At 30.7% G+C, this 15,730-nt stretch overlaps 1 protein-coding gene across 3 annotated transcripts in view; it reads right to left on the bottom strand.

The window, feature by feature from the left end:
- Positions 1-347: 347 nt before the first annotated feature.
- The window catches only part of LOC111698611 (uncharacterized), an 18,345-nt gene continuing 2,962 nt past the window's right edge, over positions 348-15,730 (bottom strand). The window contains exons 1-14 of one of the 3 annotated variants that reach the window (XM_023468982.1): positions 13,097-13,119; positions 12,213-12,325; positions 10,526-10,611; positions 10,049-10,104; positions 7,935-7,983; positions 7,285-7,370; positions 7,110-7,148; positions 5,557-5,623; positions 4,985-5,029; positions 4,858-4,929; positions 4,411-4,460; positions 3,507-3,560; positions 1,299-1,408; positions 348-513 (exon numbers count right to left, since the gene is read on the bottom strand). In XM_023468982.1, the coding sequence (XP_023324750.1) occupies positions 409-513; positions 1,299-1,408; positions 3,507-3,560; positions 4,411-4,460; positions 4,858-4,929; positions 4,985-5,029; positions 5,557-5,623; positions 7,110-7,148; positions 7,285-7,370; positions 7,935-7,983; positions 10,049-10,104; positions 10,526-10,611; positions 12,213-12,308 (915 nt within the window). In that variant the 5' untranslated portion in view covers positions 12,309-12,325; positions 13,097-13,119 and the 3' untranslated portion in view covers positions 348-408. Of the gene's footprint in view, positions 514-1,298; positions 1,409-1,806; positions 1,881-3,506; positions 3,561-4,410; positions 4,461-4,857; positions 4,930-4,984; positions 5,030-5,556; positions 5,624-7,109; positions 7,149-7,284; positions 7,371-7,934; positions 7,984-10,048; positions 10,105-10,525; positions 10,612-12,212; positions 12,326-13,096; positions 13,120-15,730 lie in introns of those variants that run through there. The other 2 variants (XM_023468981.1, XM_023468983.1) reach the window with 2 other exon arrangements.

A 15,730-nucleotide genomic window follows, 5' to 3' on the forward strand; every position in this document is an offset into this window, starting at 1 on the left:
AAGAATTATAAAAATACAGTTTAATTTTTAGTCTTAAAATTTTTCTATTTGATTTTTAAGATTCCTTAAAAATGTAAAAATAAGTCGCTCTTAGATATTCCTTCCTGCAATACCTTCAATAAGAATTGTAATATTGTGATGAATGGTCACAAAAAAATCTTTAAATGTAAATTAAACCTCTTTTGGTTAAGCTGAACCCATTTTGGGCAAAAAAGTTGATTCAGTGTCCGAATTTAATGAATTTGAGCTGCGTCTTTAATCCGCCAAAAACCGGTTTCAATTGAGAGCCGGCTTAAATCTTGAAACATTGAATACAATTTTAAGTGAAACCAACCATAATTGAGCCGCGGCTTAAATTTAAGACGCCGCTCAAATTCTTTAAATTCGGCCTCAGGTTTTTTTCTTGATTTATTTGACAAATATTAGAATTGCAAGAATGATGGTTAGGAATGAAGTTTGGATTGAGTTTGAACCATTACAATTCTCCTTCTCTCTGTTCTTACAACAGGTCACCTAAATATTTTAAAAGATTATGTCTTTTTTATTGGATTATTTAAAAAAAACAGTTTGTATAATTCCTTTATTGTACTCTTTGAGCCTCGGTCTTTTATTAATTATTTTATTTTTGAAACCTTTCAACTAAAAATCTCCTTCTGGAGCTCCATTAAAGGGATTGTTCATCTATTTGAAATCATACTTAAAATAATGGGACTAAAATTGTCAAAAAAAGCAATAATCATTTTTAATCATTATGTGTATTTGATGTTGATGAAGATCAAATATAGGTTCACCATAGTATATCTTATTAAAGATGAAATAATTTAATGAATTTGCTGGTTTTATATTTACTGATCCATTTAAAATCATATTCATGACTTGACAAGTTTTGAATTTAAATAGTCCAATTAACATAAGACACGGAAATTGTGCAGTGTTACCAGACCCATTTCGCGTAATTTGATAATTGGTATTAGTAAAACTATTTGCTTTCTAACACCATTAAATTTACTTATTTCTAGCTTAATCATGTCTAACAGTCGTCTTCTACAGTTATAAACAATCCATTTATATACAATAAGAACCATAAAACTGTGGAATAGGAAGAAGACTTTTAGACTCAAGTTTAGACTTTAATTAATTAACATGAGACACGGCAATTGTCCAGTGAAAACAGACCCATTTCACTTAATAAGTGATTTTATTAAGTTACTATAGTATAATTATTTGCAAAGTAACAACATAGAATATATGTCGTCTTCCAATTCCACAGTTATCTGGTTCTTTACTGTTCAACTAACCTGACCCTTAGCAGCTACACCAATATTGGTCCCTTCACTTTCACAAGCAGAATCAGCATCATAAACTGTTCCACAATATCGGGCAGACAGCTTACGGTTAGAACTATCCCCTAGTATCATTATTATTACTTTTATTATTCATCATAAATTGTTCCACAATATCGGGCAGACAGCTTACGGTTAGAACTATCCCCTAGTATCATTATTATTACTGTTATTATTCATCATAAACTGTTCCACAATATCGGGCAGACAGCTTACGGTTAGAACTATCCCCTAGTATCATTATTATTACTGTTATTATTCATCATAAACTGTTCCACAATATAGAGCAAACAGTTTACGATTAGAACTTTATTATTCATCATAAACTGTTCCACAATATCGGGCAGACAGCTTACGGTTAGAACTATCCCCTAGTATCATTATTATTACTGTTATTATTCATCCTAAACTGTTCCACAATATTGGGCAGACAGTTTACGATTAGAACTATCCACTAGTATCATTATTATTACTGTTATTATTCATCATAAACTGTTCCACAATATCGGGCAGACAGCTTACGGTTAGAACTATCCCCCTAGTATCATTATTATTACTGTTATTATTCATCATAAACTATTCCACCATATTGGACAGACAGCTTACGGTTAGAACTATACCCCTAGTATCATTATTATTTGTGTTATTATTACTTGTTTTTATTATTATTATTGTCATCTTTGTTACTACTATTATCATTATATTGTTATTTTTATTCTTATTTTTGTTATCATTATTATTATTATTACAGTGAAACCCTTAATAACGAATACATCGGAAGAATTTATTAAATTTCGTCTTGACAATTTTTCCAATGAGTTTTATCAAATAGATTGTCAAGTACAATAGGTGGCAACAGAGAAATTAACCAATTATACACGACGTCACAAGTGTCAAATATAACAAGAAAAGCGAAATTTTCTCACATTAGTTGACATGTTTTCCAAGATTAAACAAAAAAGTGTAAAAACAGAAACTAAAGAACACATAAAATTGCACTTATTTTATTTTTAGAAAAGCACCGTATTCTAAAATTATCACTATAACTGATGATTTTGTCGGACACAAAAACTGAATTGACACTTTTGACGACAGAATACAACTGTACTGAGAGTGTACACATTCTACGTTGCCATCTATTGTACTAGAATCTATTTGAGTTTTATACTATATTTCGTAAATTTCAGTATTTGCGAAAATAAATAAATATATATCCATGAATATGCAGGAACATTTATATAGAGTTCCATAAAATCATTTAATTAAAAAACTAAATATCTGCAACATTCCATTATCAGAAAGTGAAGAATACGACATTTGATGAATTCTTTTGATGTATTCGTTATTAGGGGTTTCACTGTATAATAAAATCAATTTTAAGGTTTTGCAATGATCAAATTATCTAAATAATTGTATACATGATTTTAAGTAATTATTTTAGAGTAGTTCACTATTTTGCCAAATGTATATCTATATCTATTTATGCTACCGCCTTGTGTTATTATGCGGGACAATATGTTTTTTTTGCAGAGATTTTTACCTTTTTTGTTTGTTTAAACCATAGATAAATAAATAAACATTGCTATAGCTTATGTACGCAAAATCACCAAGAATTGTACAGTCCGTAAACTCTATACTTCTAGGGGTCAAAGTGTACTTCAATGATAAGCGGGGAATAACTCTGATTTTGGAATAGGAATATATAATAGGTTGGATACAGGATGACTCACGAAACATGACAGTTTTTAAAGTTGTTTAATACCAAAGACAATTATAAAAATATTTTATAGGAGTCATATTATAATTAACTTCAAAATAAAATATATTTGCGCAAAAGATTTTTTAACCAAATAAACTGTATACAGCATTTAATATCTAGTACAGTGTAGGAAGACGACATTTAAAACTATTTACCAACCGTCATGTTTCGTGGGACACCCTGTATATAAATCTATTTATAATTCAAATTCCATGAAAATGCACGATTTTTTTCATGAAAATCCGCGAAATATATGAGGAAACCTGCTTTGCCGGTTTAAAATGTAACTCGGAACAACTAAGAAACTATCATACCCGTGATCATGCAATTGTGAGTAAAAATTCAGGATACAAATTCTCTTAAAATTGAATAAAAGATATTCGAAAGACGACATTTGAATATACCTGACATTTCATTTATGCAATATTCCTGATCTGCTTTACATGCTGTTGGTACACCTACAAATACAATGAGACATGGATATGGTTTTATTATTTTTGGACTTTCAAGAAGATCTACAAATATCTGGGAATTTTGACATATTTCAAAATATATAGTATGCTCTATTAGTTTACTTTCGTCGTGCTTTTAAACACTTATTTAAGAGAACCATTAATTTGATGAATTGTTTTCGGTAAAATCTTTCCTTTTATTTATAAAAACAAAATGTCCTCATTCTGGTTTTCCTTGTACATGTTATTATAAAATAAGAAAAAGAAAGTTTTTTTTGCTGTTACTAGTTTTCTAGGGCGCGGTTATCTTCAATTTTGAATTAATTGCTGCTCTAGCCGCAGCATTTTCCCTTCTAAAATTTTCAAACAAACATCAACAACTTATTTCGCTGATTTTTTTTTCTCGTGGATTTGGAAAAAAACTAGTATTATTTAAAGCAAATTTGGGAAGTTCTGATCATCTATTAACCTTCTTTTGGGTCATGTGAGGTAACACAAAAAGCGTGCGCCCGATCGATACAGCTGACTCGACCGACAAGCAAAGTATACAAATAGATAAATTGGTCCACCAAAGTTTTTTTCACGTTACTGTTGGGTCTTCAGTTATATCATATTTTTATCCTTGTAAGGTCGTCTGAATGAACCAATAGGTCGTCTTTTAGTTGCAATAGGTCGTCTTTCAGTTCCAATAGGTCGTCTTTTAGTTCAATAGGTCGCCTTTTAGTTGCAATAGGTCGTCTTTTAGTTGCAATAGGTCGTCTTTTAGTTGCAATAGGTCGTCCTTTAGTAGCAATAGGTAGTCTTTCAGTTGCAATAGGTCGTCTTTCAGTTGCAATTGGTCGTCTCTATGTTTTACCTGGATAGTCCTCAGAGCATAGATAATTAGGTCCTTGACACTCTATACATCTAAGAAAAGAAATTATATTAAATAGAATAACAACAAATACAAATACAGGGTTACGGAAAAAATATGAGACTATGAAATAAACCAATTGGAATGTGTAATTTGACCTTGTGCAATAAATGCTAAACGCTAAATAAATTGGGACCGAAAAAAAGTAGTTTCCAGGTGCAGAGAATCAAAACCTTATGTAAAAGGTTTGCATAAATTCTGTACAGTCGTCTTTGATTTTGCATAAATTCATGTACGTGTTCTATTTACTTAAATATTCCAGTAGTAACCGTTATCTCAAACATACAAAAAAGTTAAAGTTTCGTACAAAACCTTATTTAATATTAATGCAATGCAGTCGACAATAAAGTAATTTTATCATTTTTGTCAGAATAAAATTTTTCAAAAAACCTAAAAAGTCCATCATCGTTGCAAGTATTTTCTCCACAAAACCTTTTCTTACAGCTGGCGCCACAGTTTTCACTACAATAATAATAATAATAATAATAATAAAAATAATAATCGTAAAAAATATTACGGTAGTCCTTTGCTTTGCTGTGTCAGATTAACTTTAACCCAGGACCTAAAACAAAATTTTAATTTTCTAACTCAAAAAACATTCTTCAAGATGTTGATTTTAATTTAACTTCAAAACTTTTTTACCACCTTTTAATCAACATTACCGACCCATGATTCCCTTAGCAGAGGGGCGTATCTTAACGTCCCTTGGGATAATTAAGCAAATTAACCACTCGCTCTGCGAAGTTTCCATGAACAAATTTGCGCATTTTCATCTCAAAAGACCAATTCATAACTTTTTTTATTTTTTCATGATCTTTTTTAAAAATTTTCTAATAGCTACGTTTTTGCAAGCTGATGATCATTTTCAAACTTAGATCATTTGATCAATACAGAATTTAGAGTTTGAAACTTCTAACGTATAAGTTATTGGGTTGCAAAGATGTAATAATTAGAAAATCAGAGTTTAATTCTAAGATTTATTTCCTTTAAAGTGAAATTATCTTAAGTTTGACGTGAACCCCCCCCCCCCCCACCCACTCTTCACTCTTTAGTAATGTACATCTTAATATTCAGACGAAAAAAACTCACCAATCCGAGAGCGCCAATTTGTTTGTGTAAACACATTTTCTATAATATTGGGGGAGTTTATCTCGACCTAAAACAAGGAAGGTTATTCCTGAAAGGGACTATTCAAGTAATTTTAAGTGACCCTCCATTTACAATTCACTGTACACTGAAAAAAACCTGATAAACACAGTTTCGATATTGCCACGGAAAATGAGAATTTATTGCGTTCGCAATATGACTACACTACGATATATTGCGTATGCAGTTGCGAGTCCTCATTTTCTTATTTTTTCAAAACCTTTTTCTGACTAACATAAATAGATCCAATCTGCAATGACACCTTGAACCAATTTTTAATGATTGGGTCAACTTTGAAGTGTCGCAAAGCCTTGGCTATACTGGCTAAATATACTTGATTGCATGATCCGAACCAACACAAGGATTGTCTGGTGTAGTGTCTAGTGTCTACTCGTACAGCCCCGTCTAGTGTACCCAAGTGTCATTAAAAGTAATTGGAAAAATTCTCAAAGAATTTTTCGAAAAAGCAACCTTTGGACAAATAAGGAAGATTTTATCCAATCCTGAAAATGAAAATTATTAATTTAATAATTTAATAATTAATTTAATAAATGAAAATACAAGAATATCTGCAATATTTTTGCCAGAATAACGGATCTAAATCAGGTATATGTATCTCTTTAAATGAAGGGTCACTTGAAATTATGTCAAAAGTCCCTAAAAAAATATAATTTTTGTTTGTTGATGAAAAAAAAATACTGTTTTGTGGAAATAGAAATGATATAAAAAAGAAGTAAAACATAACATATCAGGTTTGGACCATCTGTACGGTTTGGAACTTTCGTCCCCTGAACTTTTTATTTTTACTATTTCTTTATACACTTTCCAGGGGAAGTCATGAAATTATGTTAGAGCATATAATTAATATTTAGCATGTTGCAAACAGTTCAACTTTTTTTAAATTTTGGAAATTCCAAAACTTTTGAGATTTAGATGATTAAAGTTAATTAAATACATCGAAGAGGCTTTTAATAAAAAACAATAAAACTAGAAAAACCCTTGAAACTAAATAATTCTCTCAAATATAAAAATGTACAGTGAAACCCTTACTAACGAATACATTGGAAGAATTTATTAAATGTCGTCTTGACAATTTTACGATGAGTATTGAGTTTTATACTATATTACGTAAATTTCAGTATTTGCGAAAATAAATAAATAGCCATGAATCTGCGGGAACAGTTTTAAAGAGTTCCATATAATAATTAAATTAAAAAACTAAATATCTCCAACATTCCATTATCAGAAAGTGAAGAATACGACAATTGATGAATTCTTTTGATGTATTCGTTATTAAAGGGAGTGTTGAAGAATTGTTTTCCTTTTCACTAAACTAAAACAGTTCATATTTCCTGTGATTTTCATCCGCTTCTTGATTCTTCTACGGGCATTGAATAACGAACAAAAATATGAAAAATACTTGGTGGAATTTAAACAGCAAAAAAACTAAATTAAAATAACAATGTTTTAAATTGTTTAGCTGAATATTGTCTTACCTAGTCTAGTGAAGTAAATACAGGCGTTTTCGGGTTCATCTTTTAAAGGGACAATTTCCGATTTAAAATGTCTGAGTTTGTTTTAATCTTGAAAGTTTAGTAAATAAAAATAAATGATAGATTTACAAAGATTATTTTTTAACTTTTCGTAAAATATTAAAGTCGTAGATTTTCCCTTTAACCATGGTGTTCAGGATATCCATGACCATCTCGAGGAGTTGGAGGGAGGTGGTGGTTGAGTTGATCAGGCTTCCTTTAGCTCTTTACAACAAATACAATGTAAACTTGCCTCAAACAATAATTGTTTTATCCATATATCTTAGCAACCTCGTAGCGTAGATATTTGACATTTCAAATTATAAATGGTTAGTGGTCATCTGTAAAAGTCAATTCTGCAATATGAAAAGTCAAAGGTTCATAAGATGTAGGATTTAGAAAATTAGAGTTTGAGTTTATTAAATGGAAACTATTTTAGTTAATATGGTTTAGGTCCAAATTTAGAGAATTCTGCAGAACTACTTACTGAACACTTTAAACGGAATCGTTCTATTATCGAACAGATTTTTTACAGAAAATTTACAAGTGTGGGCAGGATAAAGGTTGAGGAGTCCGATTAAAAGAAACCCATCAAACATGACTGGTCACTTCGGCTGGGCAACGAACGGCAAAATTTAGAGATTAACGGATGAGTCCATTAACGAACGGCAAACCCCGTTAATTTGAAGTTATAAATAAACGAAAATGGCCGTTCTTGAAATCTCAACTTACACTTGCATGCAACTTACAGAAAACAAATATACATGTATCTAATTAATATCATTTTACCGTAAAGGTACTTCAAAGTAAGATTGTGGGAGTGATGAGTTAAACAAACCTGAAATAAAAATTTCTAAAGGGATTGTCCACAAAATTCAAGGTGGCTCTTTCTCACATTGCACCAACACCTTTGAATCTTTACTGACAAATAAATCATTACTTACTTACTACTACTTAATGGAAAATCGTCTGGAAAGATGTCAAATTTGTTTAACTTGTTCTGTAGAAATCTTTAATATTGCAGTGTATGTACAATAAAATAAAAATGAATTAAAAGAACTTTAAAATATATGCAATATTTTCATCAAAATATACTGCTTTAGTTAAATTTATACCTTGTGTTTTAAAACTTTGATAATTTAGACATTTCAATGTAGCATTATAGTTACAGCTTGAAATATACAAAACATGTCTTAAAAGCTTAATGAAAGGCGTGAAATTCGTATTTTATATTCAATAAATCACCAACTATATATTCAATAATTCACCAACTATCTGTTTAATAACTCACTAACTATATATTCAATAATTCACCAACTATATATTCAATAATTCACCAATTATCTATTCAATATCTCACCAACTACCTATTAAATACCTCACCAACTATATATTCAATAACTCACCAACTATCTATTAAATAACTCAAAATAAATATTGAGCGAGATAATGGCCCCCTGCCGTGACAGAAACCCGACACCCATCCGTTTTGAGGAGAGACGGATTCAGGGTCTTTTCGGTCTAAAAACGACTCTCTTATTAGTACTAAAACAGAGTCGGGCCGGCGCCCGTTTTTGTGGTCGTGCGGGTCGTTTTCAGACTCTAAAACAGCGTCGCTTGTTCTATGCGGGTATCTATTCAATAACTCACCAACTATCTTTTCAATATATACTCACCAAATATATATTCAATAACTCACCAACTATTTGTACAATATATACTCACCAACTATATATTCAATAACTCACCAACTATCTATTCAATAACTCACCAACTACCTATTCAATACCTCACCAACTATATATTCAATAACTCACCAACTAGATATTCAATAACTCACCAACTAACTATAAAATAACTAACCAACTATCTATTCAATAACTAACCAACTATATGTTCAACAACTCACCAACTTTATGTTCAATAACTCACCAATTATCTGTTCAATAACTCACTAACTATATATTCAATAACTCACCAACTATCTTTTCAATAACTCACCAACTATCTTTTCAATATATACTCACCAACTATCTATTCAATTACTCACCAACTACCTATAAACTCACCAGCTATCTATTCAATAGCTCACCAACTATCTATTCAATAACTCACCAACTATCTATTCAATAACTCACCAACTATCTATTCAATAACTCCCCAACTATCTATTCAATAAATCACCAACTATATATTCAATAACTCACCAACTATCTATTCAATAACTCGCCAACTATCTATTCAATAACTCACCAACTATTTATTCAATAACTCACTAACTATCTATTCAATAACGCACCAACTATCTATTTAATAACTCAGCAACTATCTATTCAATAACTCACCAACTATCTCTTCAATAAATCACCAACTATCTATTCAATAACTCACCAACTATATATACAATAACTCCCCAACTATCTTTTCAATAACTTACCAACTATCTATTCAATAACTCACCAGCTATCTATTCAATAGCTCACCAACTATCTATTCAATAACTCACCAACTATAAATTCAATAACTCCCCAACTATCTTTTCAATAACTTTCCAACTATCTATCTAATAACTCACCAACTATCTATTCATTAGCTCACCAACTATAATATTTAACAACACTCTAGCTTTATATTCAATATAACTCACTATAACTACAGTGATAGCCAGACAACAATGGAATAGGAAAACGACATCATAGCAATATCGAACTAAATTTCATGTTGTTACAAATAGCTTTACTAGACACTTATTAAACAATTTATTTAGTTATGTAAGTCTATTTACAACGCACAATTGCTGTGTCTCATGGCCATTGTACTTTAAAAGGTTATAACGTGATTCTAAAAGTCGTCTTCCTATTTCAGAGTTTTCTGGTTTTCACTGTATTTATTTAATGACTCACCAACTATCAACGAAACCAGATTGTTTTTCGTCTTCAAGGCGGGTAGTGCTTTCCACCTGAAAAATACGTTTTTTATTAACAAATTTTTCAATCTCTTGAATTAATTTTAGAGATTTGATAATATGAACTTTATCTTTAAGATATTTGAATTTGGCGCCTTGCAAATTCAACCAACCGCTAGGGGATCAGAAGGCGCTAGTATCGGCTTTGGCAGCCATTTTCAATTGCTAGTTGCCGGCAAAAAGAGCACAAATTTACCAAAGGAAACTTTCAGCACTGATCAAGGATCACGGACTCTCCTAATCTAAAGAAATCTAAAGAAATGCTTTCAATTATTGGACACCTTGTTTGCCAACTGAATAAATCAATGATTTACCACTAATCTGTGAATTAATAAATCTATGATTTACCACTAATCTGTGAATTAATAAATCTATGATTTACCTGAATCTGTGAATGAATAAATCTATGATTTACCTGTAATCGTATGCGACTTTAACCGAATCCTCCAACAGGCTGTAAATATTAGGACAAGTAACGATATTACCGGGGTCAGCTGCCTCCTAAAATAGTGATAGAATTAGCCTAAACAGATTTAATAACTTGGTAGAAACTTAGAATAAGTAAACATTGTTAAATTTAAGTTTAATTTGAATTTTAAAAATAATTGCGTGATAAGAAAGAAGCATCATCATTTCTCAATATTTTCCAAAATATTGGAAACTTCTAAGTAAAATTAAAAGAGAAGTAAAGAATTGTTAATTGAGTTCAGAAGTTCATTAAAGTTTAATTGTTTGTAAGTTTAGTTTCAGAATTTGACAATAAAGATAGAAAACCTATCAGGTTAGAAACCATCTGGAAGTTAATATGCACAAAATATTCATAGTTGGAGGTTTCTTATTTTCTTTATGCAAAGATGTTGACAACTTTGGTTTTATTTGATAAATGAAATATACACAAAATTCTTAATGTCTCTGGTAATATTAAACCAAAAATAGACAAACCACATTTTGAAAATGCCATGACTAGGGGAATTTTGTGATAATTTTGCTTCAAATCTGTAATAGTAGGTTGACAAATGAATGTCAAACAGTTTTTTAAAGATCAAAGACCGTGTAGGGCTGGGTACGTTCCCTTTTTTTTCTAGCCGTTTCGTTAACGGTTAGTTCAGACCGTTAAAAAAAAAATCAGTTAGCCGTTAATTTTAAAGTTAACATTTGAACGTTTGATTTTCCGTTATTTTTTAATACCGTTGGTTGATGATCTCAATTTTATTATCGACGTTAACGGAAAATTTTCAACAATCGTTAACGGCTCTAGCCGTTAATGGTACCATTATTAAAAAATTAACGGCGCTAATGGCGAAAAAAATTCGTTAACGGTTTATAAACACTGCATTTAAACACATCAAAAATCGAATTTTTAAATTTTGTAAGAAATTTTTTTTTTGCAATTTTAATAAGAAAATGACGAAATTTACCGCTTTTAGCTTTTTTGTTAACGTTTCAACGATAATTTTTTTTTCAAAAAGGGCTAATCCGTTACATTAACGATTTAGAAATTAACGGTTTTTGCCGTTCGTTAACGGACTCTTCCGTTAATATCGAAATCCTCCGTTTTATTAACGGAACTTTGCCCAGCCCTACAAAGACGACATTTCAGATTTCTCTCAACGATTATGTTTTAATTATTCCACCCTGTAGATAGAATTCTTATCAGAAAGAAAAATTAACGAAACGATATCTTTCCTTGACAGAATTTTCGTTAGTTTTCAAAGAGTTTTTTAACAAGTTAAACATTACTTAAACCTTACAGAAAACCCACACAAAGAAATTGAGTCATGGTGGAAAATATAAAATTTATAATTCCTATATCTTTGAAACCTGATGGTATAAACCTTTTATATTTCAATATTAGATTATTTGATGTAAAAAATTCATAATTTGAAATAGCTAAGGTCTATAAAGAGACATTGGGTTGCAAAGATCTATATGGATTAAAAAATCAGAGTTTGTGACAAAGACTTGAGTCATAAAACACTTAAAATATCAATAAATCAACATGCACACGCTTACGTGGATTTTACTGGCACGCAATTTTAAGCAGTTCTGCGTAATTCTGCGTAATTCCGCGCAACGGAATTCCGATTGGAAACCTTACTCACCATACAAAGACCACTTTTCCCTTCACATGTATAGCACTGTAGACCTAAGCTTAAACCAAGGTTTAGAAAAATAATTATTATTCCTAATCCAGGCATTCTCTACAATCTGATATCTAAAATATGTCCGATTATATTCATAATACAGGAACTCTTTCACTTACATATTTCTCTCTTATTTTGATTAAGGAACTCGGTTAAACCCCGGGAATGTTGGAATAAAAATTGTAAATTATGTGAGTTGACTTTTATAAAGTCAGGCAACGCTGGGTTTACAGACAGCCTTGAAAAGTTATAATTAACAGGATTCGCATTGATTTTTATCTTAAATTGTTTTGTTTCTAATCGTAATTTTTCATAATTTGGTTTGATTTTTGAAAATATCTAATTCGTAAAGTTTCAAGATTATTAAATTAAATGTGATTGAATTCAAATTGAATTTAAATTGGTTAGTCCAGAGTTACAGATTGAATTTAAATTGGTTAGTCCAGAGTTACAGATTGAATTTAAATTGGTTAGTCCAGAGTTATGAAAAATATAAATATTTTAAAGCGCGATTCCCTTCTTCGTAAAATTCAATTTAAAAACATTTTTGATTTTTTGATTTTTTTTACACCGACAGTTACAGGAGGGGAGGAAGGCCAGCCACAACAATTTATCGTCCGAGCCACCTCGAAATCCTCGTCCTTCGCTTATTATGTGTTTTTTTTAGTTTCTAATTCTTGAAGATAAAGCTATCTTTTAAAAATCAGGCAACGTTAGGGCATTAAATATGGACAGTATTGCAATGGTTACATCATGTTGCTTCAAAGCCGTGAGACGGTGAGAATAATGTCAAACTTTATTTAAGTGAAACTTAAATCTCTTCTGCCTCCGTAATGGCTAACCTTCGTGATACAAAATGAATAGCAAAATATTTGGCATACATCTGTCAATCATTTTTCCCCATGGAACCACCTGAAACAATTCTGTAGTATTCGCTAAAATTAACAAAAAAAAGATTAAAGTTCTATAAACTTGGAATTATTTGCGGTATTCTACACTTAGGTTATCTGAAAATACGCGTAAAAAAGGTGAATATTTTTCAGGACATTGCACTCAAAAACTTTAATTCTACTGAAAGTATTTTTTTCGATTTACAAAAATTTAATATTTCGTTTATGCTCTAAGGTGACCCAATTCTTAAAAAAAATGTTTTATCTTGGAGATTTGAACACTTTAAAAAGATAATATTCGACGGACGAGGATTTCGAGGTGGCTCGGACGAGAAAGAAGGAGAATGTGGCTCGGACTAGAAATTGTTATGGCTGGCCTTCTTCCCCTCGATACAGCATGCAAACTTATCAATAATCCTTTTTTTTGTTTTCTTAGAAATACAATCTCATATAAATCACTGCTAACTGGACGTAAATTTACTGGTACGACTTTGTGACCTCGTAGCTCCTCTAGTTTTGATTTTACGCCCAATTATGTGGAAGGCAAAATTATCCGGTTGAATATAGCTCTTTGATAAGAGGAGACTATAAGGAGTTCTGATTAAGAACAATGTAACGTGCAATTTACTTTAATTTAACCAGAAATAGAATTTTTCTATCTTTTAATTCAAACTATTTGAAAATCTAAAAATTAAATGCATTGTTTAAAATACTAACGTTCTAATTTTTTATTAAAACAACAAGAAAACAAAATATATTTTGCTGATAAACATGTATAAAAGAAATATTAAGCAGGATCATTGTCTGTTTGTTTGTGACTGCAGCAACCGACCCAAACCTTAATATATTAAAAGTAAAAAAAAAATAAAATCTTTGAAGAAATTGAAAATTTTATTTTCCATTTTTAAAATAGTTTTCTTGTAAAATATTTAGTAAATATTACCCCTGATTGTTGTGGACAGTATCTAGGAGATATAAAATTTATTAATATTTGATTAGAAAGATATTAACAGAGAAAGCAACAACACTAAATCAACATTTGAGGCAACAAATAGAAAATAAACGAATTCAATTTAATTTTAAGGGGATCACGGTAAATTTAAGGCCCTGAGTCAAAACAAAGGCGTATACAGGGGGGGGGCAAGGGGGGTAGTGCCCCATAGACCTGTAAAGGGGGGGTAGCCCCCCCCTAGAACTCAAAGCTTTCACACTTTTCAAATTTTAAACCCAATAGTGAAGAACATAAAAAAATTAGTTTGCTGTTCATTCAGTGCACTAAGTAGATTGTATACGTGGACCAGAGCCACCATGACAGAAGTCCGAAATAAAAATCTGTTCAGAATGCACATTTATCCTAATTGGATGGGCGCTATCAGGGATAGCAAAGTAAAACAATTATTTTTTAATGCCAAGCCACGAAGGTAGTATAATTTAAAGACCATTTCTTGTTTTTTTTATTTGGATTTAATTTACTTTATTCATTGCACCGCCGTTTTGTAATCTTTCTTTTTATTACGAACTAGCTGAAGTGCCAGGCGTTGCCCGTGGAATTTTTATTACTTATAATGTATTCTTGAGTTTCTTCACTAAAATTCAGCCCATTTGATTTAGCCGTCTGGCTAGTCATGAAGATAAATCGGTATTCCAAATATCGAATTTTATAAAACTACACTGCACCTGCAAGCTGGAGTACATGAGTATGTATCTAGGCTGTAGAGTTGCAATTCTATATTTAATCTCCATTGTTACTTTTAGCTCCAAGATTGTTGATAAAAATCATTGACTATTAACAGGAGTGAAAAAACAAAGTTTCTCTGTTGTTCTTTAAGTTAGAAATGAAGAATTAACTTAACATTTTCAGCTACAAAAAAATCCAAAATGCATACAATTTTTTAAATATTAAAAAAATTGGGTCTGTCCTAGTGAACGATTTTATACGCCCCTATAGTTTTTCGGAAACTCCTTATAAATGAAATGAGATAGATAGATAGACATTAGATAGAAAGATAGATAGTGAGGTGAAAGTCCGGAATGTGCGAAGAGGGGGTTTAGATCAGCTGTTTATAGCTGTCTCAGTTCGGCAGGGTTACCAACATTTAAAGTATTTCTGTTTGAGTTTCGTAGACCATAAGTTTATTTCAAATATAAATTGTTGAAATTTTAAAAATAAAATATTTCAAAATTTTTCACTCTTCGATTTGATACCAAGTAAATTTTTTTCATTGTATGTAGGGGTGGGGGTCGCAAATAATAAAAAATCTTACTTACCATCTAAAAATGAATATTGAGATTTAAAAATTTGAAATTCTAATTTTAGGATTTAATTTTAATTTTGTGCTTTGCTTTTATTGAAATTAAATTTTTAATTTATTTACAGGTTGCCGGTAACCCCGAGTTATGACTCAGTCAGTAGATTACTAGACATTGATAACTTTAAATTTACAGTTTACACTAAAGATTTAGTCTTGTAAAGAACGCATGGACAGCTTCTGAAGTTAAAATTGGGAAAAGTGAGAACTATAACCATATTAATGTTATTATAAGAATATTCAGGCCCTGTCCTAGTGAAACAATTCTGTAGTATTC

This window comes from Eurytemora carolleeae, unplaced genomic scaffold (genome assembly GCF_000591075.1).
Source record: "Eurytemora carolleeae unplaced genomic scaffold, Eaff_2.0 scaffold322, whole genome shotgun sequence".
Taxonomy (NCBI): domain Eukaryota; kingdom Metazoa; phylum Arthropoda; class Copepoda; order Calanoida; family Temoridae; genus Eurytemora; species Eurytemora carolleeae.